Source organism: Festucalex cinctus, chromosome 1 (genome assembly GCF_051991245.1).
Source record: "Festucalex cinctus isolate MCC-2025b chromosome 1, RoL_Fcin_1.0, whole genome shotgun sequence".
Lineage (NCBI taxonomy): Eukaryota > Metazoa > Chordata > Actinopteri > Syngnathiformes > Syngnathidae > Festucalex > Festucalex cinctus.
This window is the reverse complement of record NC_135411.1, coordinates 41983807-42008535: the sequence shown is the minus strand read 5'-3', so window position 1 is coordinate 42008535 and position 24729 is coordinate 41983807. Positions and strand designations below refer to the sequence as shown.

The window sequence follows — 24729 nt, the reverse complement described above, 5'->3', positions numbered from 1 at the left end:
CATTTCTCAACAAAACACTTTTGTGAGTATCACATCCGCCCCAACAAATAAAAATGGCTCCTGACATTTGTTACACAGTCAAGAAAAAAAAAAAAAAACCCTTTTAGTACCTCATCTCTATTTCCCGTTTACCTATTATTTTTATTTCTAACACACGCGAGTTGTGAGTGGCATGAAATATGTGTATGGCACATACACTTGTGGTGCGTATTGAACGTGTGGGCCAAACTGACTGGTTATGTGTGGCAAGACATATAATGGGGTTGAACTAACTTGTGAATTGACTGACTCTACTTGAGCATGTATTGACGGTTGGCCCAGTGACTCGTAAGTAAACACTGGCCTTGGTCTCCTCACTCTCGTTGACCTCCTAACCTCTCTGTGTGCATCTTCTCCTGGCCTAGTCATTATAGGGGGAGAACATGGTCTTCCCTGTTCTTGTTCATCATGGCCATGTTGATCATCATCTTCAGATTGAGGTAGGTATATGGCACCAGTTTGCTCAACTGTCTGTGGCCCATCTTCTACGACTTCCACTTCTCTTCCATTCAAGCTTTCTTCATCCTCTTGTACGAGAATATGTTGATTGTCGCCGTCAGGTAAGTTTGTCTCATCCGTTAATGCATTTGAATGTTCTTCGTGTGTCATGGCGGGTTCCTTTGGTTTCTGAGTTGTAAGAGGGGTTGACTTTGACACCGGCACTTGCTCTCTTCCAGGTCCACTTTCATCATTTCTAGTCCTGACAACAGGTGTTCTCAACCAATAACCTCCAGTCCACTCATCGTCATCGTCATCACTGTTCGACATCTCATCATTTGCCGTAGAGCCTGACCTTTGGTGAGGTTGCTTCTGTTTTTGGGAGTCTGTTTTGTTGTCAGTTGGCTGTGCTGGGACCTCCACTGGCAGGTCATTGACTAGAAGTAGCAGATTCCTGTGTATGGTTCTGTTTCTGGCATTTGGATCTCCCTCAGGATGGATGACATAAACTGGATTGTCCGAGAGCTGCTCCTTAACCACGTAGATCTTTTTCTCCCAGTATGAGAGCAGCTTTCCAGGGCCACCTCGTTCACTCATATTCCTCACCAGTACTCGATCACCTGGTTTGAGTGTTACTCCTCTCGTCTTTTGGTCATAGTAGGATTTGTTCTTTGCAGTCGATGACAAACTGGTTTTGTTGGCAATTCTGTATGCTTCCGTCATCCTTTTCGTCCATTTCTCTACATAACCTTTGTGTGTCACTGGTTCTTTGTTGTCCAGTAGTCCAAACAAAAGATCCACCGGAAGACGAGGGTGCTGTCCATACAGCAGATAATGAGGTGAGTATCCGGTAGACTCATGGCGAGTGCAATTATATGCGTGGATAATTTGTGGCAGGTGCTCCTTCCATCTCTCCTTCTCCTTGTCCGTCAGTGTCCGTAGCATTTGCAGCAACGTGCGGTTAAACCGCTCAGCAGGGTTACACTGCGGATGGTATGGGGTTGTACGCGAGTGTCCGACCCCAGACAGCCGTCCAAGGGTGCGAAAGAGTTTGTTCTCGAACTCACCTCCCTGATCGTGGTGAAGGCGGTTTGGGTAGCCAAAACGAGGCATGTAGTCACTGAACAGACGCTCAGCTGCAGTTTGTCCAGACTTGTTTTTGGTAGGGTATGCTTGAGCAAATCTGGTAAAGTGGTCTATAACTACCAGAATGTATTCAAAGCCTCCTTTGCTCCTCTCCAGATGTAAGAAGTCTATGGAAACTAAATCCAGCGGGAAAGCAGAAGTCAGGCCACCCATGGGAGCACGTACATGTGTGGTGGGTTTCTTTTGCTTTATGCAACTGCATTTTCTTGTGACATAATCTTCTATGTACTTTTTCATGTACGGCCAATAAAAACGCTCTCTGGCAAGTTGAAGCACACGTTCAGTGCCGACGTGTCCCATGTTGTCATGGAGATGTTTAAGGGCAACTGCCCTGTATTTGACTGGTAGGACTAACTGTTTTCTTGATGGCGTTTGGCGGTAGAGGACTCCATTCTCTAAGTGTAGTTGACTCCACTCGTGAAGGAGCTTGCGCGTAAGTCCACTCACTGATCTTTTCATGTCCTCTGTTAAAATGTCATTTGTCTGTTTCAGTTGGATCATTTCTCCTATTTCAGGGTCATTTTGTTGGGCTTTTGCGAGCTGCTCTTGGCTTATTTCTGGCAAACATGAATGAGGTTTTGGCATTATGTCAGCAGAACGAGTGTAGAGTGCAGCTACCCACGCTACATCTTTCTTCTGGGCTGCTCTACTCCCTTCCCAAGTTGCATGTAGCAGATCTTGCGTCAGTTCCTCAGTGCAGGCAGCAGTATAATTGTCAATATCAAGGGGTATGCGTGAGAGTGTGTCGGCATCAATGTTACTTTTTCCTGGTCTGTACTTGATATTGAATCGGAACTCTGACAATTCTCCAACCCAGCGGTGTCCCACTGCATTCAACTTTGCAGTGCTCATGACATAGGTAAGTGGGTTATTATCAGTGTAGATGGTAAAATGTGGAGCATAGAAGAGATAGTCCCTAAATTTCTCACACACTGCCCACTTCAGAGCCAGAAATTCAAGTTTTCCACTGTGGAGTCGATAATTCCTTTCCGCTGGTGTCAGGGTTCTAGATCCATATCCTATTACTCGCATTTTTCCATCCTGACGCTGATAAAGGATTGCGCCGAGTCCTTTCTCTGATGCATCTGTGTGTAGGATGAATGGTGACTCAAAGTCGGGATATGCGAGGACTGGCGGATTGATCAGCATGCTGATTAACCTTTCCAATGTGTTTTGGTGATCAGACTTCCACTCAATGGGTGTTTTGGATGGCAGTTGTGGACCTTTGGACTTGCTGTGATGTGGGAGAAGTTGAGGCATGGTGGGCTTAACTTGGAGTAGCTCATACAAAGGCTTGGCAATCTTAGCAAAATCCTGAACAAAAGAGCGATAGTAGCTCAAGAAGCCAAGAACTTGACGAAGGTTACCAACTGTTTGAGGTGTTTTGTTCTTCAAAGCCAACACTGCCTCAAGGTCTCTGGGGTCAATTCGAACTCCCTCGGCTGACACCAGGCGTCCAACGTAACGGACCTCCTTCCGGAACATCTCGCACTTCTCAGCCCGTAGCTTCACTCCATGGTGCTGCAGCGCTTGGAGGACCTTGCGTATAACCTCCACATGGTCACTGAAGGATCTGGAATAGCACAGTAGGTCATCCAAGTACGGAATGCAACACTCATCTCTCAGGGAGCCTAGCATTTCCTCCATGCTCCTCTGGAACGCTGCCGGTGCGTTGGACAGTCCGAATGGTATCCTGATCCACTCGTAAAGCCCCCAGGGGGTGATGAAGGCGGTTAGATGTCGTGACCCTTCTGCTATGAAACCCTGGTGGTAAGCTTTACCTTGGTCAAGTATGCTGAACATGGAATATCCACCCAGTGTGTCTGTCAAATCCTGTATTCGTGGTAGAGGATGCCTGTCTGGTGTGGTCTTTTGATTTAGGAGGCGATAATCTACGCAAAGCCGAAGAGTGCCGTCCTTCTTCCGGACACATACTACTGGAGCAGAATAGGAAGACTTTGATTTTACTATCCATCCCTTTACAATCAGATCCTGAATATACTCTTTTACTTCTTTGAAGAGTGGTTTGGGAATGGATGTGTAAGCTCTCTGCACAGGTACATCGTCTTTGAGGTTAATTACCATTTGTAAATTAGGAATACAGCCAATGTCATTTCCATCTCTTGCAAAGGCATTTGACTCCTCATGCAGCATCTTCCTAGCAGCCTCCTGCTCCTCTTCCTCCAAATGGTCAAGGTTTACAGGTGGGTGCCACAGAGATGAATCTGAGCTGCTCATTTGAGTCGTTGTGACCTCATTGACAGTTGCTGCAGGCTGTGATTTGTCCAGGATATCTGCCTCCACAACACTTTCAACATGCTGTAGGATACCTATAGCAGTTTTACGTGGTATTGTTACGTCATGATTAGTGTTGTTACTGAATGGAATAGTGAGATAGGGCTTTGCTGGATTCTGGATTTCAAACAACCCTGGGCTTGCCTCCCACTGTTCGTTTGATAGGCTGTCTTCATCCCTTTCAAACAGTACTAATCGGTTTGCGGAATCCATGTTTGACGGAACTCGACACTTCACCCATGACACTTTACCAGCTGGAAGCACAACATCCTGGGAACCTGTTCTCAAACGACCCTGCTGCATGACTGGCTTTGCTGTCTGAATAAAATTGACCAGGGCCTCGGCTGTTTCATTGGGGACAGATATCGCATTGCTCAGGAGGCTAACAAGTACCGGTACTAGCCCCTCTGGTTGATCACAGATGAGCACCTCCAAAACATTGAAGCCAATCAATGGTCTGTCCATGGCGTATTTGCTGATAAGGAATGGGACACTAATTGACAAATTGGGGTCCAAATTCCCTGGTAAGTTCACCGTCATAGCTATCCACCCATCATATGGAATGAGACCACCATTTGCTGCAGTGACTTTCAAATCTTCTTCCCCTAATATTTCAGAAACTGGCTGAATACTGAGGTCCGGTAAGTATTCATCTTTCCAGGCACGGCTGACTATGCTAACTTGTGAACCAGAGTCAAGTAATGAGGTGACTGCGAACCCATTTAAATAACTCTGAACGAGGGCCTTTTTCCCAATCAGGCTAGCAATAGCATTGACTTTAGCTACACGCGGTGGCTGGGAAGGTGGTAAAGCTACTTGGTTGCAGTGACTTTGTGTGCTTGTCATCACTGCGGTTAGCTGTTGCATTGTTTGAGATTTGTTACTCTTGACTTCTGTACTTGGTAGGGACTTCTTTCCAGACTCGGTCACTCGATGTCCCCCTCCAATGACCGACTGAAGTTTCCCTGCCTCTTAGGTCGCTTTAGACAGCCTGCTGCACGATGTCCTTCCTCCCCACATGTGAAACAATGTTTGCAGTCTTGCCTATCCTCTTTCAAACAGCTTGGACAGCCATAGAGTTTTCCACGTTTAAATGGTGTCCTGTTTTGACTGTACTGCCGTCCATTGTGAGCTAACTCCGGTGCGTTTCGGTGTTGCATAGCCACAACCATTTTGGTGAGTTCCTCTACTTTGCTTGCAAGATCTTTCAGGGGATCTGGTTTAACTTTGGTTGTCTTGGATTCTACACTCTCGGTGTTTGTGTATGATTTCTGAACTACGTCCGGCTCAAGCTGGGCACTGTGTGTAGTTGTTACAGTTTGACGGCGGGAAGAGCCAAGTCTTTTCATCCTCTCATTTTCTTCACTGGTTATTTTCATCACATGACGAAGGATCATTTCATCAGTGACCTCATTGTTTGACAACAGAGATTTGAGTTCTCTTCGTATGTCAGTATGTTTGTGCCCAAAGCCTTGGTATACTGTATGCAGAAACACATCTTGTACTGTAGCTGCAGAGTATTTGATGTCAGTGTCAGCTAATTTTGAGGTGAATAAAATGCGTTGTTTCAAGCCAATCACACGATAAAGAAATTGCTGTGGTGTCTCATTGTCATCCTGCTTTGTGCACATCAACTCTTGGAATAGCTCTGTGCTGTTCTTTTCTCTTAGATGGGTTTGTAGGAACCCCTTGAGTTCAATTACTGTTATGTCATCTTTATTGATCAGCATCTCTTTGAATATTCCAGGTTTTATGATTTTGAGCACACCGCGAACAATCTCCGAGTCTGAAAATCCTTCTCTGCTTCCATCATCAATCTGTTTGCAGATGTTATTGTAGCTGATATCTGAGGATTGATCCCCTACCTGACCACCTTGAACTTTGAACTCTCTCCTGGGCAGGTAGCTGAGTTCCCTGAAGGACACCGTTCCTCCCTGAGCTGACTGAGAGGCAGGCCCACCTGGTGAATTTCCACCTGGTTGACTTGGCAGGACTGAGGGCAGGAGCGAATGTGTCTGTGGCAGTGTGGCAGGTGTTGGTATACACTGTATGAGTCTCTTATTAAGCTCTTCATAGCTAGCAAGTACTTTAAGCAAGTCAGCCTTCGATGTATTATTTGTGTTTAACAATGTAGCATCAGCTAAACCCAAATCTGGTCTATTGGTATCACTACGTGAGTCAGTGCTAACTGAGATTGGTGTTTGAATGTTGGCAAAACCATCAGGCACGTCAAAAACATCAACAAGCTTATCATCATGCACGGTGTTCGGTTTAGAATGATCTTTTACATTTAGCAGTGACGTATTCTCATCCCGACCTTTCACAACATCATCAATTGCATCTTTTAACATCAGCAAATGAACCATTCCCTCGTCCTCTGTTTCAAGTAACTGCTTACTGTACATGAACGCGTTGATGTGGTTGTAGCATCCTTCCTGATCTCCTTCCACGAGCTGTGTCTGTTCCTCATGCAACACTGGATCCACCGCTTTGGCGACCTGAAGAAGCTCTCCAGCAGACAAGGTGACAAGGCTCTTCCTAATGTCCCACATTAGGCTCTTCCTCCCACCATTTGACATGCTTGCTTCTCGTCTCCCTCACGGGTACCAACACAGTTCGGTGATGGTAAAATCAGTTGGATTTCACAGACCTCCACTCGTCCACCGCTGCAGTTCCTCCGGCTGGCAGGGCTGTTTATTGGCTGATGAAGGGTGTGGTTCTTCACCCTAGTTGATGGTCAGCGTTGTCATCAACGCCACTCGGCTTCCGCTCAGTGGGTGGCGTCGAAGAACGAATCCCGGACGAGCCCCCAAGAATCTGTAGCGGGTCCCGGCTGGGTGCCCGCTGGCAGATATATAGATAATCCTGGAAATATCAGAAATACGACACGTAAATCAGCGACGCTGGACACTTGTTGCTCTTTGTCCATGCACTTGGATTATCTTTTATTTACATGTTCATAGAAAACGCTAACTACAATGGTGAAATAATTCTGCTTGTCAATATGCTTCCCATTCAAGCACTAGTTTCTCATCATAGTTGGATGACATCATTCACATAGAAAGGTTTCCCTGTTACAATACAAATTTTATCACAAATAAAATTTACAAAAATTGTTTTCACCAAAAATATACATTTTCTCTTTATACTCATGTCTCATCTATCAACATTTATGTATTCTATCATGTATGTACTTCACATATTTGCTCTCTATTCAAGAGTATTTTTGTAATGACTTTACATTTTATAAGTATTCACCTTATACGACAGAATAAATCTCCCTTGCAGTTAAGCTATAACACATTTACTTCTTAAAGAAAACTAAATGAAAAAAACTATAATGACTGCCTCTTAACCATACATTGTACAGTCTCAAACATTCGCGGCCGCAATCAACGTGCGCCATTTTAAACTAGGCCGACGACACGGACGCAGTCATCGCCAACTCGGGCGAGCATTAGCTCTTTGCATTTTAAGCAAAGTACTCCACACACATGAGTACAGTCTGATTTATACACACAGAATAAAATAACCCTCAAATGACCAGGAGCCAAACAAAGCAACCGAAAAAATTAAGTAGCTACGTCATACGCTACCCTTTCCAAGCTACATTATACCGAGTCGCAAACAGTAGCATTTAAACACAATATAATGCACATTTAGCTTACACTTAACACATCACTGGACATTCGAAGTTGCTTATAAACACTTTTAGTCACACAACAAAGGAAACACTAACCTGGAAATATCAGAAATACGACACGTAAATCAGCGACGCTGGACACTTGTTGCTCTTTGTCCATGCACTTGGATTATGAGCCTCCCTTCGCCGTTGTTCATTACGTGGTCCCTCTGACACTGCAAGTTAGTGCTGCCACCCAGTGTTCATTTCGCAAAACAACATAGAATCGCCTGTCAATGTAAATACACATTGAAGTAAAACAAAATAAATCAAGAAAATGACTCGAGCAATAAAAAAAATGACATTTCTCAACAAAACACTTTTGTGAGTATCACATATGCAGAAGTCCTTCTTGGCGCTTGGCAAAACAGGCTTGTGCCGTTGCCCAGTCATCCACTGCATTATGTGTCCAACGGTCAAGCCTTCGGAATTCTCTCCGCTGTTGCCTTCATGTTCTTTAATTAAGAGATGGACACAATGTTAACTTCGAATTGAAAATACATGAGTTGATCAGATCAATTTCATACACAATACTGTATACACCAGGGTTCGCCAATTATGGTCCTCGAGGTCCAGTGTCCTGCATGTGTCAACCGGATCTCATCCACCCCCGCGGCCCTGCCACCGAGGAGCTTTCCAACCACCTCAGTGACTTAGACCTCAGAGATAGGAGAGCCCACCCCAGAGTCCCCAGACTCTGCTTCCTCAAAGGAGGACGTGTCGGTGGAATTGAGATGGTCTCCGAAGTATTACCCCCACTGATTCACGGCGTCCCGAGTCGAGATCAGTAGCACACCATCGCCACTATGTTAATGGTGCACTGCTTTCCTCTCCTGAGACGCGGGCTGGTGGACCAGAATTTCCTCGAAGCCGTCCGGAAGTCGTTTTCCATGGCCTCGCCGAACTCCTCCCATGTCCGAGTTTTTGCCTCAGCAACCGCCGAAGCCGCGTTCCGCTTGGCCAGCCGGTACCCATCAGCTGCCTCCGGAGTCCCACAGGCCAAAAAGGCCCGATAGGACTCCTTCAGCTTGACGGCATCCCTTACCAGCGGGTTCGAGGATTGCCGCCGCGACAGGCACCGACCACCTTACGGCCACAGCTCCGATCGGCCGCCTCAACAATGGAGGTGCGGAACATGGCCCATTCGGACTCAATGTCCCCCGGGACAAGGGAGAAGTTCTGCCGGAGGTGGGCGTTGAAAGTCTTTCTGACAGGAGATTCCGCTCCCAGCAAACCCTCACAATACGTTTGGGTCTGCAAGGTCGGACCACATCTTCCCCCACCATCAGAGCCAAGACACCACCAGGTGGTGATCAGTTGACAGCTCCGCCCCTCTCTTCACCCGAGTGTCCCACACTTTCGGCTGCAAATCCGATGACACGACTACAAAATCGATTATCGAACTGCGGCCTTGGGTGTCCTGGTGCCAAGTGCACATATGGACTCTGTAACAAGTGAATTTGCTGATTTAATCCAGATTTTTTGTGTGTGTCTGTATTTTTTAAATTACTAATAAAATTCTGATCCACACTTAGGTACATTTATCTGTAATATAGTACAATTGAGTAAAAATGTCACTATTTACGTTCCGAACTAAAATGTATACTTGTCCCCCTAAAATGTGACATTAGTGCCGACTGTGCTCCTAGTGAGACATAGAGTCCTTATTTACTACCATTTCTATTGAAAGTGACTTTCAGCTTTTCCCTGTAAAGTCACCACATACCTCAAATGCCTCCTTTTTGCTTCAACAACAGAACCATTTACCATTTTTTTCTGTACCTTGGATGTGCAGTGGCTATTAACTTGTGCATTAATGGCTGGAGAGAAAAGAGTCGACCAAGTCGACAAGGTCGACTTTAAAAATAGGTCGACTGGAAAAATTTAAGTCGACGCCGTCGCCGTCCATGTTTCTCACTGACCTTTTATGCCGCCGCGCAGAGCGTGTTGCAAACTTCAGTGAGAAGGCGGACAGAGTAATATTTATTTATTTATTTTTTTTTAAATGACTCCTGTTTGGTTGGTCTGATTGGTTGTTCGAATTTGGAGGTGTATTGCACAGCCGCCATTAGCCTAACTGCAAAGCTGCAAAGATACACCAGGACTTTTAAACGCTCATGGATCAGTACAGCGGCATGACTGCCGAGTGAATGGGACGGCCAAATCGACGCCACGGTTCAAGGATACCGGGCAATAACATGATTCAGCGCGTCACGGATAGACAAAGGTAAACAACAATAACGTTCCAGAAATACTTGTAATATTGTCATTTACTTTGCTCCCTCGTGTAGTGCATGGCAGCTGCTTAATTGTGTGACTGTCACTTTCTATAGGTCAGCAGTTATTTATTTTGCTGCGACCGGCAAATCTCTTGCTAGCGTTATTTTGCCGTGAACACTCGGAACGAAAATTCTTGGCCTGCCGTGAGTATATATATATATACACATACACACACACACACACACTCACACGCGTGGCCTACTTCTTGTAGGCCACATACATGGGCCTCTCCCAGGCGGAGGATCGAACCCACGCCAACAGGTGTCGGTACCATATGTATTCGGCCTGCCAGATCCATTCGGGGGCCTTCGCCTACAGATGACGTTACGCTACAGGATTGGCTGAGACGTTTTACGCTACAGGATTGGCTGAGATGTCGACGATTGTGATTGGTGAGGCAACTTTCCAGTCGTTGGAGGGAAAACATTGACGCTTTTTACGAAGAAATTTATTATTATTTATCGAATGGGACTTATCACAGCCGCACTACTGGATCAAACTGTTCGGCGACCCAAAAGGCAAGGATTCGTAACGCGTCAAAATCATTCATCAATCATCATCAATCAATTACATCTCACCGTGGCTATTCTAATGTATTGATCTCTCGTCTTCCCTTGTCTAGGATTAAAGGTTTGCCGTGAAACCCTTTCAGACTTGTTTGTTGTTTTGTGGAAGGAAAAAAATACTGAACATATAAAGAAAAGTTGTGCATTCATTCATTCATGTGTCATTCATTGATTTGTTAATGCATTTGACATCTTTAAAGAAAAAGTAAAATGTGCTACTGTAGTTGATGAAGTTAACTTATGAGTTTCGACTTTACGGTAGTAGGCCATTACCTTTGATTAATATTTATATCAATAGTCCATGAGACACACATGCACACACATGAAGGTTACAAATAAATTCGTAGTTACCTAATAACCTGAGGCTGAGTACAGAACATATTGGTGAGGAAATGTCACATCTCAGGCAATAATTCCATCATTTTATTATCATCATCATGGTAATTATTTTCTGCAATACGCACGACCCTCCGCAACTCATAGTGCAGTGTCACCTCTGAGGTGACATTGGCAAGAAAATATTAAAGATGTCATTTAAATAACAAAATGTATGGGCTGAGATTGCAAAACGTAAATAAACGTAAGTATAAAAGCAGGATACTTTAAGATTGACTAAATAATGAAATAGATTGAAAAAATACATTAGATAAAATAAATATAAAAAATGGAGGTAAAATAGCACATAAATGCAAAAAAGTAAAACTGCGATGGGACGAAATATTGTCAGTTGACGTGCTAATGTGTTCCTATAATCATTACGACTGCAAAATTCGGACACCAAACCAACGTGAACACATTTGACACTGCTCGCTTGCTGTACTGACGTCATCAGCAAGCGCCGACCAGACGCGAAGGCCCCCGAATGGATCTGGCAGGCCGAACACATATGGTACCGACACCGGCACCAAAGGCAAGTGTGCTCGACTATGACTATTTTCCCCTGTGAGCTAGGCGTGACGTCATCCAAATTTGCATATTGAAATTCGTACCCGTAAAATGCAATCCACCGAAGAGATTCATGCACAGCCGTGAATTTGTGTGGAATCAAGCTTCGTAGTCGTAGAAGTGAGTTGTGTTGAAAAGGTATTACAACTCACAGGTTTTAGATTCGTAGTCACAAGAAAAAAATTCAAACCAAAATTATTTGTATTTGTAGTCATAAGAAAAAAATTCAAACCCACATTATCCAGATTCGTAGTCACAATAAATTAATTCACACCCACGCAATTTTGATTTGTACTCACATGAAAACATTGAAAACACACAAATTGTTACTATTATGGATACGAATCGTTAATCACGCATCTTTTTGACAGTGATCTTACTCGATAGAAACCAGCCTGGATAGGACGACGCTCTCATTCAGAAGGTGGCAGTAGAGAGCACTTGAGCTTCCTGAGCACCAGTCGAGACAAAAGGAGGAAAAGAAGAAGAAAGCCTCCTTGTACTCCTCTTCGGCCATATTGCATTCACCGAAACGTACTGTGTTCATCGACCTGTACCTTGAAGTAAGTACGGAGACGTTGTTATTGTACATAAACTAGGAGCGTTTTTATGTATGTTCCCGTCATCTGTGTTTCGTGTAGCTATTTACGACCGTCAAAACTTTGGAGTTCATGTTTGGAATTCCTAAGTTGTGGTAAGGTTAGAGGTTTAATTAGGTCGGACACTGTTGTTGTTTTCCATGTCACTGCGACTAGCTTACCCTTCGCCACGGTTGTGATGCTAACGTTTCGTTTGAAAGCATTTTGGTGTTTTTAGTGGCCTGTTAAGTGTAACATGATTCAGTCGATGTTTTCTACCTTCGGGCTCCTTATTAGATAATCACGACTCCAATATTAGGATCAGGAAGAATTGGCCTAATGGCGAATAAGATTAGCATTAGCCTTCTGTTTCTTTTCAATATTTCCGAGGCTGAGATGGGGGTAAAAATGGGTGGAAAAATAATGTAACTGCGATTCCCACCGTCATTGTTGTAAATGCGATTTAATTTGCGATTATTATTATTTTTCCGCATGTCATAATTTGTTTTGTTTTATAATGAACAAAATCAATTTGTTATATATACATGTTTTGATCTTCAGGTGATTTTTGCGCTAAAATAAATATCTGCTATGTTAGTTTGTGCTGTCACCGTGACAACTGGTTAACTTAAACACTGTCACTGCTTACTGGGGCTGAACTATATGGCCATTTTCATATTCTTGACTTGACAGATGACTACCGATACGACATGACTGAGTTCAGTGAAAGCTAAGTGTATTTCAGACAAATAAAAAAAGGTCATAATAGAGAAGGATGGGCAAGTTAGTGACGTTGTATTGATTACAGCTAGGGATGCACATTGCACAATGTTTTGTTTTTCAACCGATAAACCAATAATTTAGAAAGTGCAAATGTCTATAACCGGTAAGTAAGCTGATAATTGTTTGCAAAATGAACTTGATTACAAATATATTTTAGAGTCCAAGTCTATTAGTCTAACGCGTACAAATACACTCAACTCAACTTTATTTATAAAGCGCTTTAAGAACAGGCGTTGCTGTAAACAAGCAACATGTAAAGCACCATGAAGCTCAATTGACATCTCTGCTTCAAAAACAAGCAGTAACTCATTTTGAGTTTGCCAAAACAAAACAGTCATGTTTTAAAAATGCAACAAAAACCTGTGAGGGTAACATTTTGGGGAGATAGTAAAGAATGCCCACACTGGCGACTGCCATGGTCTTTAGCCGGTGAGCCACCATCCTAACTACACCTGTAAATGTTGATACAGTTTTACAGCAATGACTCAAACCATCCAGACCAATGGGGTTCAACCCCTGAGTAAGACGTGGGAGTTGAGCCTTTATGAACTACAGAGAACTCCACAGGTATTTTTTTTTAAACTATATCATTAATTTCTGAATTGTGTAAAAGGATGAGATGTAAGCAGAATGGTCAGCATTTTTCCCACCTTTCTATGTATAATTGCTAACTATGTTTTATGTTGGTGTAGGAAGCAATAACAGATGGGTTGGAGATTGCAGTTTCGCCCAGGTCATTACACAGTGAACTAATGTGTCCAATCTGCCTGGATATGCTGAAAAACACAATGACAACCAAAGAATGCCTGCACCGTTTCTGTGCTGATTGCATTATCACAGCTTTGCGATCTGGGTAAGTCTAATTTGTCTGGGTGGGTGGGTGTGTGCGTGTGTGGGTATGTGTGCGCGCGCGCGTTCTGGTATTTTAACAATTGTTCTTATTTGATAATTAACTGTATGGGCCACCCACTAGGGATACAAATAAACGCCTGCCACAAATGGTAAAAAAACAAACAAACAAAATAAGTTGTTGACAGCCCCCAATTAAGTTTAGACGTTGGTGGCCGTGGCTCAGGAGGAAGAGCCCGTCGTCAGGTAACCGGAAGGGTGGTTGTTCGAACATCCCCTCTTCCCAAGTCATGTGTCGTCGTGTACTTTGGCAAGACGCTTCACACACAGTGCCACTCACCCTGGTTTCTGAAAGGTGTGAATGTTTGGTGGTGGTCGGAAGAGCCGTAGGCACACAATGGCAACCACACTTCTGGCAGCTGTGGCTACTTCAGCAGCTTACCGCCATCACAGTTTGAATGTGAGCGCGCACGAATAATGTATCCATGGGGATGCGTCTTTGAGTGTCTAAAAAAAGCGCTATATAAATCTGATCCATTATTATTAATTGGGATGCACCAGAATGACAATTCTGAGCCAATGCGGAAAACCGAAAATGAGAAACTCTATGCTGAAAACAAAAACACACAAACACATAACGCCGTACCTTTAAAAACCTAAGGAAAAAAAAATCCTTGGCTTTATCATTTTCTGCACTGCCAAATTTGTCCAAGGCTGTTTTCATACTGCACTGCAGGTCATTTCCATTTTATTTTATTTTTTAACCAATGTGACCATGTATCTGATTTTTATGGCAATGGAAATTAATGGCAATTTTTTATTGTCTTTTGCCATTTGTTAATAACATATATGTATTTTGTATAGAACACACAATGGTTGAAGTTATGTAGAGATGAACTATGTTTAACCATTTTGTTTGATTTTATTTCAACCCAAAGATAGTTTGCTTTCATTGAGTATTATAGAAATTTTTGAATATTTACTGTTGAAAGGCTAAAATTAAATTTGAACTGTTGTAAATTAAAAAGTCTCTAAATGATTAATTGATTATCAAGAATAATTGATAAGTTGTCGAGTAATAGATTATTCAATGCACTACTGGTATCTTTTTATGCAGCTAATGTATTTTCTTTGTCCTGTGATATTTGTGATTTTAGCAATAAAGAATGTCCTACGTGTCGCAAGAAATTGGTTTCCAAGAGGTCACTGCGTCCAGACCCTAATTTTGATGCCCTGATAAGTAAGTTTACTTGTTTTGTTTGACTGCTAATCATATCTGCAATTTCTTGAACTCAAATGAACTATTCAATAAATATCAGGTGTCAGATCTCTTCTGAGTACAGATACAGATCTTATTAAATGCTAATTGATAAATACGATTTAATACTGATAGAGGAAAGATCAACTCAAGTCTTGGATATTAGTGCAGCATTTGATACATAAGCCATAATATGCGGTTGGAAACTTGGGTAGTACTAAATGGAACTGTCCTGAATTGGTTCAGGTCCTTTTTGGAAGCAAGGAGTTATTTTGTGACCATTAGAAGTTTTGGCCATGAAATGTTTGGTTCCTCAAGGCAAGGCAAGGCAAGGCAAGGCAAGGCAAGTTTATTTGTATAGCACATTTCATACACAAGGCAACTCAATGTGCTTTACACGAGGAAAGACAACACATAAGCATCAAGAAACAGTAGTTAACATTCAGAGGAAGAAAAATAAATGAAAATAGGTTACAAACTAACAATCTTAAAACATTATTCAACAAACTTTAAAAAATTTAACATAAGGAAGTTTAAAATGATAATGATAAAAATAAAAATAAAAATAATAATTAAAAAAACACTTAATTAAAGCTGTTTAAAAGTCCCTAATCAAAGGTATAAGAAAAAAGCAAAGTTTTTAACCTGGATTTGAAAGCATTTACACTCGGGGCTGACTTCACTTCTGTTGGTAGCCTATTCCATCTGTGTGCAGCATAATAGCTAAATGCAGCTTCACCATGTTTGCTTCGAACTCTGGGTTCCACTAGTTGGCCCAAGTCTGTAGATCTCAGAGCCCTGCTGGGTTTGTACTCAATCAGCATTTCTTGGATATATTCAGGACCCAAACCATTTAGTGATTTATAGACGAGTAGCAGAACTTTAAAATCGATTCTACAGCTGACAGGGAGCCAGTGTAAATCCTTAAGTACTGGAGTAATATGTTCTGATCTTTTTGTTTTGGTCAGAACTCGAGCTGCAGCGTTCTGAATGAGCTGCAATTGTCTCATGTTCTTTTGAGAGAGTCCAGTCAGAAGACCGTTACAGTAATCTAGTCTGCTGGAGATAAAAGCATGGATAAGCTTCTCTTGGTCTGCTTGAAGCATGCAGTCCTTCAGTCTGGATATGTTTTTCAGGTGGTAAAAGGCTGTTTTAGTGATGAATTTAATATGATTGCTGAAGGTCAGATCTGAGTCTATTAGTACCCCAAGATTTCGAACTTGGTCGTTAGTTTCTAAAGACAGTGACTCAAGCTGTTTTTTAACAGCAATCCTCTTTTCTTTATTGCCGAAAACAATGAGCTCCGTTTTGTTTTCGTTCAGCTGAAGGAAATTTTGGTTCAAGGGTCAGTCCGGGATCCCTATTGTTCATGTGTGTAAATGTTACCCTTTAGACAAATTCTTCAGGCTTTGCAATTTTGGATGTGTTATAGGGGCAAATTTTTCTGATACTCAACAGCATTGTTGTTTCTTAATTAGAATGGTTGTCCCACGATCAAAATCGATTGAAAACCTCTGGTATATAATGCAGGTTGGAGGATGTCCACTGGGTTACATTGTGGTCAGCCACGACTATACTTTTTCTAATTATGATGCAGACTTGATTGCAAGTTTCACTGCCATTTGTGTGTAGTACCTACTGAGTTCTTGCACCAATCTTTGATTCCTTGTTTTTTTTGTCTTAACCCCACAGAGGATGATCCTCTGAGTGTGTCAAGTAAAAATCACAATAATACTTGTATATTGTTTGCTGATCCTCTAGAAGCAGTCTTAAAGGGATACTTGACACGTTGGGCCATTTTCAGCAGTGAAAAAGTTAATATTTGGTCCAGAATTAATTTGATAGCTTCATTATTTTTCATGTACAGTTAATACCTTTAAAAACACATTTTCCAATTGCTGTCGACTGAAGATGAAATCATCTGTGCTGGGGGGAAAAAAAAGAAGAGACTGAATACGACCAATCACGGCTCATCTTTATCTGGGTTTGGTCAGCAAACTGAGCCATGATTGACTGTTACCTGTTCCCTAAGCATGGGTTACATCTTCAGTCAACAGCAAGTGGGAACATTTTTTAATAATGACACAAAATAGTGAAGTTATCATGTTAATTATATATGAAATATTATCGTCTTACTGTTGAAAATGACTCAATGAGTCAAATATCCCTTTAAATGTCATTTATCCCATCAGGTAAAATTTACCCCAGCCGGGATGAGTATGAAGCACACCAGGAAAGAGTGTTGGCCCGCATTAGCAAGCATAACAACCAGCAAGCACTTTCCCACAGCATAGAGGAAGGTCTGAAGATACAGGCAATGACCAGGTAAACCAGTTTCCCACATGCATTCAGGTAGACACTCATATTCAGACGAAGCCATACAGCCATGTTTGTTTTCACCACATTTATTAGACTTGCATTTCATCATCAGTCTGTGTGTAAAGTGGACAGAAACAACATGGCACATTGTTGTTTGTGGACAATAAATAACTGGGGGTGCACAATACTGATTGAACCGATAAAAGTATCTGCCGATTTGGGAAAAGATGGTACATATCTAGGGGTGCTCCGATCCACTTTTTTCATTACCGATTCGATTCCGATCCATACGAAATTGTCTTTGCAGTAGTCTCCTCTCCACCCAAAAAAAATAAAATGCTTCATGTTCTTGATGTCTTGGAAATATTTTTTGAACATTTATTGGAGTATGATTTTCATTCAATATATTCAATACATGTATTAAATGTAAATTAAATGATTGTAATCATTACATAGTACACTTTTATTTTCTTACATTCAGGCAGTGTTGTTTCAACTGTGCATAATGTGGCCAAGGCTCTCCTGCACCACCTGCTTTGGTCTACACAGTCTTTCATGTCTGCACGTAAAGATGATAGGCTACATGCTTTTTTGCTCTTCAGTTTAACAAAATGGATGATCACCAAATGCCACCTTTTATATACAAAATGCCATTACAACAAGGCATAATTAATTACATTATTCTTTGTCTCGCCCGCCTCGACAAACTCCGTTGCCTCTTTCCTCGTGGCCGTCCTTCCACGGAGCCTGCCTGCTCGTCACTTGCGGAAGCTGCTCGGCAGCGTGGCAGGCCCTGGTCGGGCAGCGGTGGACTACCGTGAGAGGAAAGAGTGGAGGTCCCCGCTTGGCCGGCGGTGAGACCAACTAGTCCCCGCTCTCTCTCGAGAAGGTCCGCCGATGTCAGCGAGCTGGTGGCAAGGAGGCGGCTTCCGCAAGCCGGCGACACGGGGCCCGCCTCGCTGCCGAATGGCTTCCCTCAATATCTGGCTCGATACCCGAGCCACGTATCAGATCACAGCATCCCTAATATTATCCCATTAAAAAGAAAAAGTACATTGTTTAAGTTTTCAGAGAAATATCTACTATGCCCAGTGCAATCAAAGCATTAATACTGTAGCATTTGTGAATGGTCAGGCCAAGCGGCGAATTAACAACAACTCTTTAATGCCAATTTTCAACAGTTTCTGTCGGCCGTAATCACGCCAGAACACAACAACATGCTAATGTGCATTTTTATGTTAACCATTTCATATGGTAAATGTTTAGCCAGTGAGTGCCTTTGCTAACGTTGTCTTCAACATCAAGTGACTACAAATATTTGTACGATATAGAATGAAAATAAATTTTAAACAGACATATGCGTTTGTACGGAGCCCCTAAGGTGACATGGTAGAAAAAAAAACAAAAAACTTTGCGTTCCCTCGCAAAACATTTTGCGTGCCCTCGCAAAACATCTTTGCGTGCCCTCGCAAAACATCTTTGCGTGCCCTCGCAAAACATCTTTGCGTTCCCTCGCAAAACATCTTTGCGTTCCCTCGCAAAACATCTTTGCGTTCCCTCGCAAAGTTTGCGAGGGAACGCAATCTTTTCGTTCGAACGCGAAGTTGTTTTGCGAGGGAACGCAAAGTTGTTTTTTTCGCTTACCATGTCACCTTCGCTGCGCCGTAAACACTTCCGGGTCATCTTCCATGTGAACAAAAGCGACGTGTAAACAAAGCAATGTGAAAATACATGCTCCATCATAGTCGCTTTGGGAAAGCTTTCCCACTATTTTGTTTCATGTTTACAAACGTTCCATCCTCGTCGCTTTTGTTCACATGGAAGATGACCCGGAAGTGTTCACGGCGCAGCGAAGGTTACATGGCAGGCGAAAAAAACAACTTTGCGTTCCCTCGCAATCTTTGCGAGGGAACGCAAAATGTTTTGCGAGGGAACGCAAAGTTGTTGTTGTTTTTTTCCTACCATGTCACCTTAGGGGCTCCGTACGTTTGCTGTTATAGATCTAAAATAAAATATGTATTTTTCATTACTGCAGCGTAGATTTATTACTCTCCTGGATGCACAAACTGCAGATTATATGAAGACTATATTAAATATAAATTTATTGATATCGCCCGTACAAAGCAGGAAATTATCAGTTGAAAGTTTTTTTTATATCGTGCATCACTATAGATAATCAATTATACAAACTGTATAAAATACTGTACCTTTTTCCAGCTGAAACTACAATCAATATTTATTAACTAAAACATTTCTGTTGATCAGTTAAGAGACGCTTTTTTTTTCTTTATTTATTAAATATATATAAACACCTCTACTTTGCTCAGGTATATTTCTATAGTAGTATTTAAACTTCAAAAATGAGACTGGTACCCTTGCAAAGACATGCTGAAAAGTGGGATTGCCTGGGTCATAAACACTGATAATGTGCACTGAACTGAACTGCCCTGTACTGTTGGTGAAAACATTGTTTCGAAACTGCACACTGTACTGATTGCATTCCTTTATTGTCAGACTGCAGCGTGGTAAAAGACAAACAGTGGAGAATGGTAGTGGAGCTGAAGACAATGGAGACTCCTCACACTGCAGTAATGCGTCTGTCCACAGCAATCAGGTAATTTCCAATGATCTCAAACAAAAATGACATTTTTACTCAGCTATAATAGTTGGGTCATTAATTTAAACTTAATAGTGATTTTGGTTTAGGCTCCTCTTTATCATAAAAGCATTAAGCATTGAGGTGGCGTGGATCAGTGGTAGTAGTTGTCTCGCAACCCAGAGGTCGTGGGTTTGATCCTATGCCACTGTGAACATGTTGACGTATCCTCCTTGAGCAAGATGCTCAACCCCCCAGTTGCTCCTGATGCTGCTTCATCAGTAGATGAATGACTAGTCGAGTGTAGAGTGCTTTGAGGACCTTGTAAGGTGGAAAAGCGCTATATAAATGAAGTACCATTTACCACGACATAGAAGAAAAATGATTGTGTCCAACAGTGTGATGTATTGGCAAGTTCTTTTGTTGTGAAAGCATCCTGAATGTGTTGCTTGTACAGAAAGCGTGTAATGTGTGTGACTCTTCCCTTACTGTCTGTGAACACACAAAAAGAATTAACATGCCTAAATATATACAAGAAATGCTTCCTTTTAGAAACTTTCCCAGTGCTGGTGCTAATGTCAATGTAAAATCCCATTGACATACTCGTGGAAAATTAACATCGACTTCTGAGAGTGACATGACACCACACTGCCCCTAAGAGGCCAACACGCACACATCAGGAACAGCTGGTATTAATTTTTATTTAGATTAAGGCTGACTGTTTACCTTCTACTTGAATGGGAGTCAAACTTTTTAATGGCTGCTTCGGATTTTTTGTTTTTTTGAACGAGGCTGTTTATATCAAATAAACAAATGATTGCTTAATCTGATTGTCAATACGGAATTTTTATTTGAAAATTGACCAAATCAAAGTTTGACCACTGTTCATTGAGGAACCACAGTAGTAAAATTAGTTCTCTTCAATTAAAGCCAGACGTCTAGACATCAGTTGCATCTTTATGATCATCATCAGTTGTGAGAGTATACAGCTAATTTATGGAAGCTATAAGCAGAGAGCTCATTTGTGCAAGCGCTCAGACCCCCCCATACTAACTATGAATTTGACACAATCCCTCAGGAGGCTGGTCCAAGCATAAAGCGCACCAAGACAAGTGATGACAGTGGACTTGACATGGACAATGCTGCTGAGAACGGAGGAGGCGACTCAGTGATTGACAGCGGTGCGAGTGAAATAGAATTGGTTTTCAGGCCTCATCCCACACTCATGGAAAAGGATGACGGTCACAACAGGTAAATCAAAACTTAATGGGCCAGTTCCCCATACAGGGAATATACCTAGTTCTAGATTAAGTCATATTTTAATCAAGGAGTGACTGAAATAGCTTTCTCAGACATGGATTAAAATAGTGTCAGACTCGTCCTAGTCTTGAGTTAACTAAGACTTAAATTAGGCCGGGCAGAAATCAATGTGCCATCACTAATGAGCTGTTTTTAGAAGAGGATTGTGGACATGTTAATAATTATTGCTGGTATCGATGTAGTGTGGAGTTTGTTCCTCGCTACATCAAGACCTCTGGAAACGCAACAGTGGACCACCTGTCAAAATACTTGGCTGTGCGTCTGGCCTTGGAGGAGCTTCGAAGAAACACAGAGGCCAGTCCTGTGAATATGGAGGCAGCTTCAGAGAAACAGTACACCATCTACATACCTACTGCTGGAAACCAGTTCACCGTGAGTACATATACATTTATATTAGGGGTGTTAAAAAAAAATCGATTCGGCGATATATCGCGATACTACATCGCGCGATTCTCGAATCGATTCAATAATCGGCAGAATCGTTTTTGTTTTTTAGGATTCACACCTTGAGCATGGAAGAATGTTATATGAACGTCACATTAAGCCTTAATATTTTTATTTTAATGCTGTTCAAACATGAAACAGATTACAACCTCTATAAGACTGAAATTTCAGATAAATAAATAATACATTTTCATATAAATCTTACACTCTACAAGCTTACTGATTAGTATTTTCTAAATATGAATGAAAAAAAATCGCAACAATCGACTTATAAATTCGTATCGGGATTAATCGGTATCGAATCGTGACCATTCGTATCGGGATTAATCGGAATCGAATCGTGACCTGTGAATCGTGATACGAATCGAATCGTCAGGTACTAGGCAATTCACACCCCTAATTTATATTAAGACACCACTGTGTGTGTGGGTGTATATATTAGCACTGCATGATTGGACAAAAAAGAAATCTCTATTATTAAAAATTTTTATGCAGTATGTTAAATTGCCAGTTTTAAATAATCTATACTGAAAATGTTGGTGGTCCGATCCCTGGAGAAGCTCGCTCTGGGGACATGAAATGTCACCTCTCTGGCGGGGAAGGAGCCCAAGCTGGTGTGTGAGGCAGAAAAATTCTGACTCTCCTCCACATGTGGCTTGGGCTCTGGTAGAAGAGGGGTTGGACTTAGGGCTGGGTGATTATATCGATGTAAAAATGATATCAATATATTTTTAAAGGGATATGGAATTGGACTATTTTGTCTATATCGATATAGTTCAAACTTGCACTGTGATTCTTGCTCTGCTGCGCTTCTGCTGTGCTCCTGACAGTGTCACTGCCCCATGCAGCCCCCACCCCTCCACTTTCGTGCACAGAGGAGGGGGACACTTCGGTCTTGTGAAGCGCTTGTCTCTCATCTTCTCCAATACGCAATGCACAGCCAAATAATTGCTTTGTTTAAAAAAAAAAAAAAAAATAGGAAGAAATCACAATCTGTAAGGGAGGGAGCTCGGCGAGTGACAGCGAGTCAGCCAGTGAGCAGTCTGACAACAAGGAAGCAGTTGGTGTTAGCGGTGAGCATGAATGGCTAGCAAGAATTCACTATACTTGCTATACTTAGTGTGATAGACAAGTTATAGCGAGGGATGGAAGCACTACAAATACTTTTCACCAACGAAACCGTGCCACAAATTGAAGTATAAAGTGTGTGAAGCTGCACACTTCAGGAGTTCCATTTGTAAACCGTCCACAAGTTGGGTTTTTTCACATGTTGTTTTGTGATGATCCTTATTTGCATCTGTGGATTTGTCAGAAAGGGGAAGAAATTAAGTAATTTTATTTCACTAAAACCATTTATAGTTTATATCAGTGACGAGCGGTGACTTTTTCAAGTGGACATGCTGAAGTGTGACATGCAAGCGCCTGCTGAAAAATTTTGGGGTATTTTTTATTATTAATTTCAATATTCAATATTATTTTATACTGCCGAGTAGGTATAACATTAAAGCGGAAATATTCAGGACTCGACCAATCAAAATCTTCCGGCCGATCACCTATAATCTGATCTTTTAAAAAGTCTGACCTGCTGATGCCAATTTTTTATTTATTTATTTTCATAACAAGCAGTGTATACCTTCAGTGTTCCAATCTTATTTTATTGGAAAACATTGAACAATATCGGTGAAATACTGTAATACAAATGGGATGTTTTAACTGCGCATGCATTTGTTCTCTTAAATAAAAATAAAAATATTATTAGTCATCACGTCACTTTAGGTCTATTGAATAAAATGTATGGGGAGAGATTTGTCTAAAATCTGTTTTAGAGGAAAATAGTTTGCTGACAAGCTTGTTGATTAGCTGATTATCTAAAAATGAAAACCAGTTAGTTGCTAAAATGTGTTTTTTTGTCTTCTGTATTTATAATTGTTCTTTAACCAAGAAAGTAGGCTATATACTGTACTGGTATATTTTTATTTCTATCCAAATACCTGATTATTCGCTAGCATTTTCAGTAGGATATCCGAAAACCAAAATATTTGATAGCTGCAACCCTAATAATATTAATTTTGAGTTGTTTTGAGGCACGCCTACACGAGTTTTCGCTAACCGCCCCTATCAAAACTAACTTGCGCCCCACATGCCATACTGCACACGCTGCACCTTAACTTCAAATTTTTGCTAACGTAAATAATATATATTATAAATTCTGTTTGGTCCAAAATAAGCTTACATATTATTATACACATAAGGCAACCCTCGACCCCCATCAATTACCTTCCAAAGGGAAGCATACGTATGGTATGGGACTCACAAGATTACCGTGACAAGCTGTGAGCATATTTACTCGATCAGATGTGATGGAAATGTGAACAGGAGCCAATCAATTGACCTTTTCTTGGCCATATAAACATTAGCAGTTAGCCGCTAATATCGCTGCAATATTGACTCTGTTGTAGCCAAGATTCAATGCAAGCTCCATCAAAGGCTGTGAAAATGCAGTGTTTGTTCAGTTTCTGCAGTCTTATAAAACAATGTGGCACCAGGCTTTATTTAAAAAAAAAAAAAAAAAAAAAAGAAAGAAAAGTTGTTAATTGACAAAATAAGTTCCCTAATCAGATTGGGTCCATCATTTGTGTATTTATGTATTTCTGAATTCTCTCCGCAGGTTCTGAATGGTTCTTTCTCTTTGGAGCTGGTCAGTGAAAAATACTGGAAGGTGAACAAACCCATGGAACTTTATTTTGCCCCTACTAAAGAACATAAGTAAAGCAAATAAAAGCTTCGGTCATCCCCCAACCACCACCACCAACTTTTGCATTTCAGTTATGCAGATTTTCACTATTTGTGTACCAGCCAGGTCCCTAACACTTGGAACTAGCAGGAGTCCACTGTGTGTGTGTGTATTTACTTCTCTCAATTCCCCTTAAAATGAGTGTATAGTTTGATCAATGAATGAATGACCAATTGCCTGATCTAACATGTTGTTGCATTAAGCCATGTGTAGTCAGTCGATTACTCCTTCAGTGTGCCGTTTTTGTTGTGTTCTGGTGTTCCTGTTAAACTTCTTAAACTCAATTATATTGTATTTCTCAAAAAAAAAATGTTTTCATCTGATGTTTAAGTGCCATTTTGTAACATTAAAACTGACTTCCAAAATGTTGGAGCCTACAGTATTTTGTTGTCATGTC

The 24729-nt window shown here is 41.5% G+C and overlaps 1 protein-coding gene across 3 annotated transcripts; it reads left to right on the top strand.

Moving 5' to 3' along the window:
* Positions 1-9587: 9587 nt before the first annotated feature.
* On the top strand, positions 9588-24699 carry rnf2 (ring finger protein 2). 3 transcript variants are annotated; one of them, XM_077535740.1, is made up of 10 exons: positions 9588-9827; positions 11763-11954; positions 13223-13319; positions 13445-13605; positions 14759-14841; positions 17052-17184; positions 19693-19792; positions 20853-21025; positions 21277-21466; positions 24207-24699. In XM_077535740.1, the coding sequence occupies exons 3-10, from the start codon at positions 13233-13235 to the stop codon at positions 24306-24308; spliced, it is 1029 nt and encodes a 342-aa protein (XP_077391866.1). In that variant the 5' UTR covers positions 9588-9827; positions 11763-11954; positions 13223-13232; the 3' UTR covers positions 24309-24699. The 3 variants fall into 3 exon arrangements, with proteins under 3 accessions (XP_077391866.1, XP_077391867.1, XP_077391865.1); XM_077535741.1 differs by lacking the exon at positions 9588-9827 and adding an exon at positions 11287-11356; XM_077535739.1 differs by lacking the exons at positions 9588-9827; positions 11763-11954 and adding an exon at positions 11962-12085.
* Positions 24700-24729: the final 30 nt, after the last annotated feature.

What these genes read in the sequence shown, in the direction of transcription:
- rnf2 (XM_077535739.1), top strand. Translation starts at nt 12,063, where the DNA reads ATGTTTGGAATTCCTAAGTTGTG. An exon ending in ATCACAGCTTTGCGATCTGG is followed by an intron (nt 13,606 to 14,758) that starts GTAAGTCTAATT and finishes TTGTGATTTTAG; the next exon opens with CAATAAAGAATGTCCTACGT. An exon ending in CTGCTGGAAACCAGTTCACC is followed by an intron (nt 21,467 to 24,206) that starts GTGAGTACATAT and finishes TTCTCTCCGCAG; the next exon opens with GTTCTGAATGGTTCTTTCTC.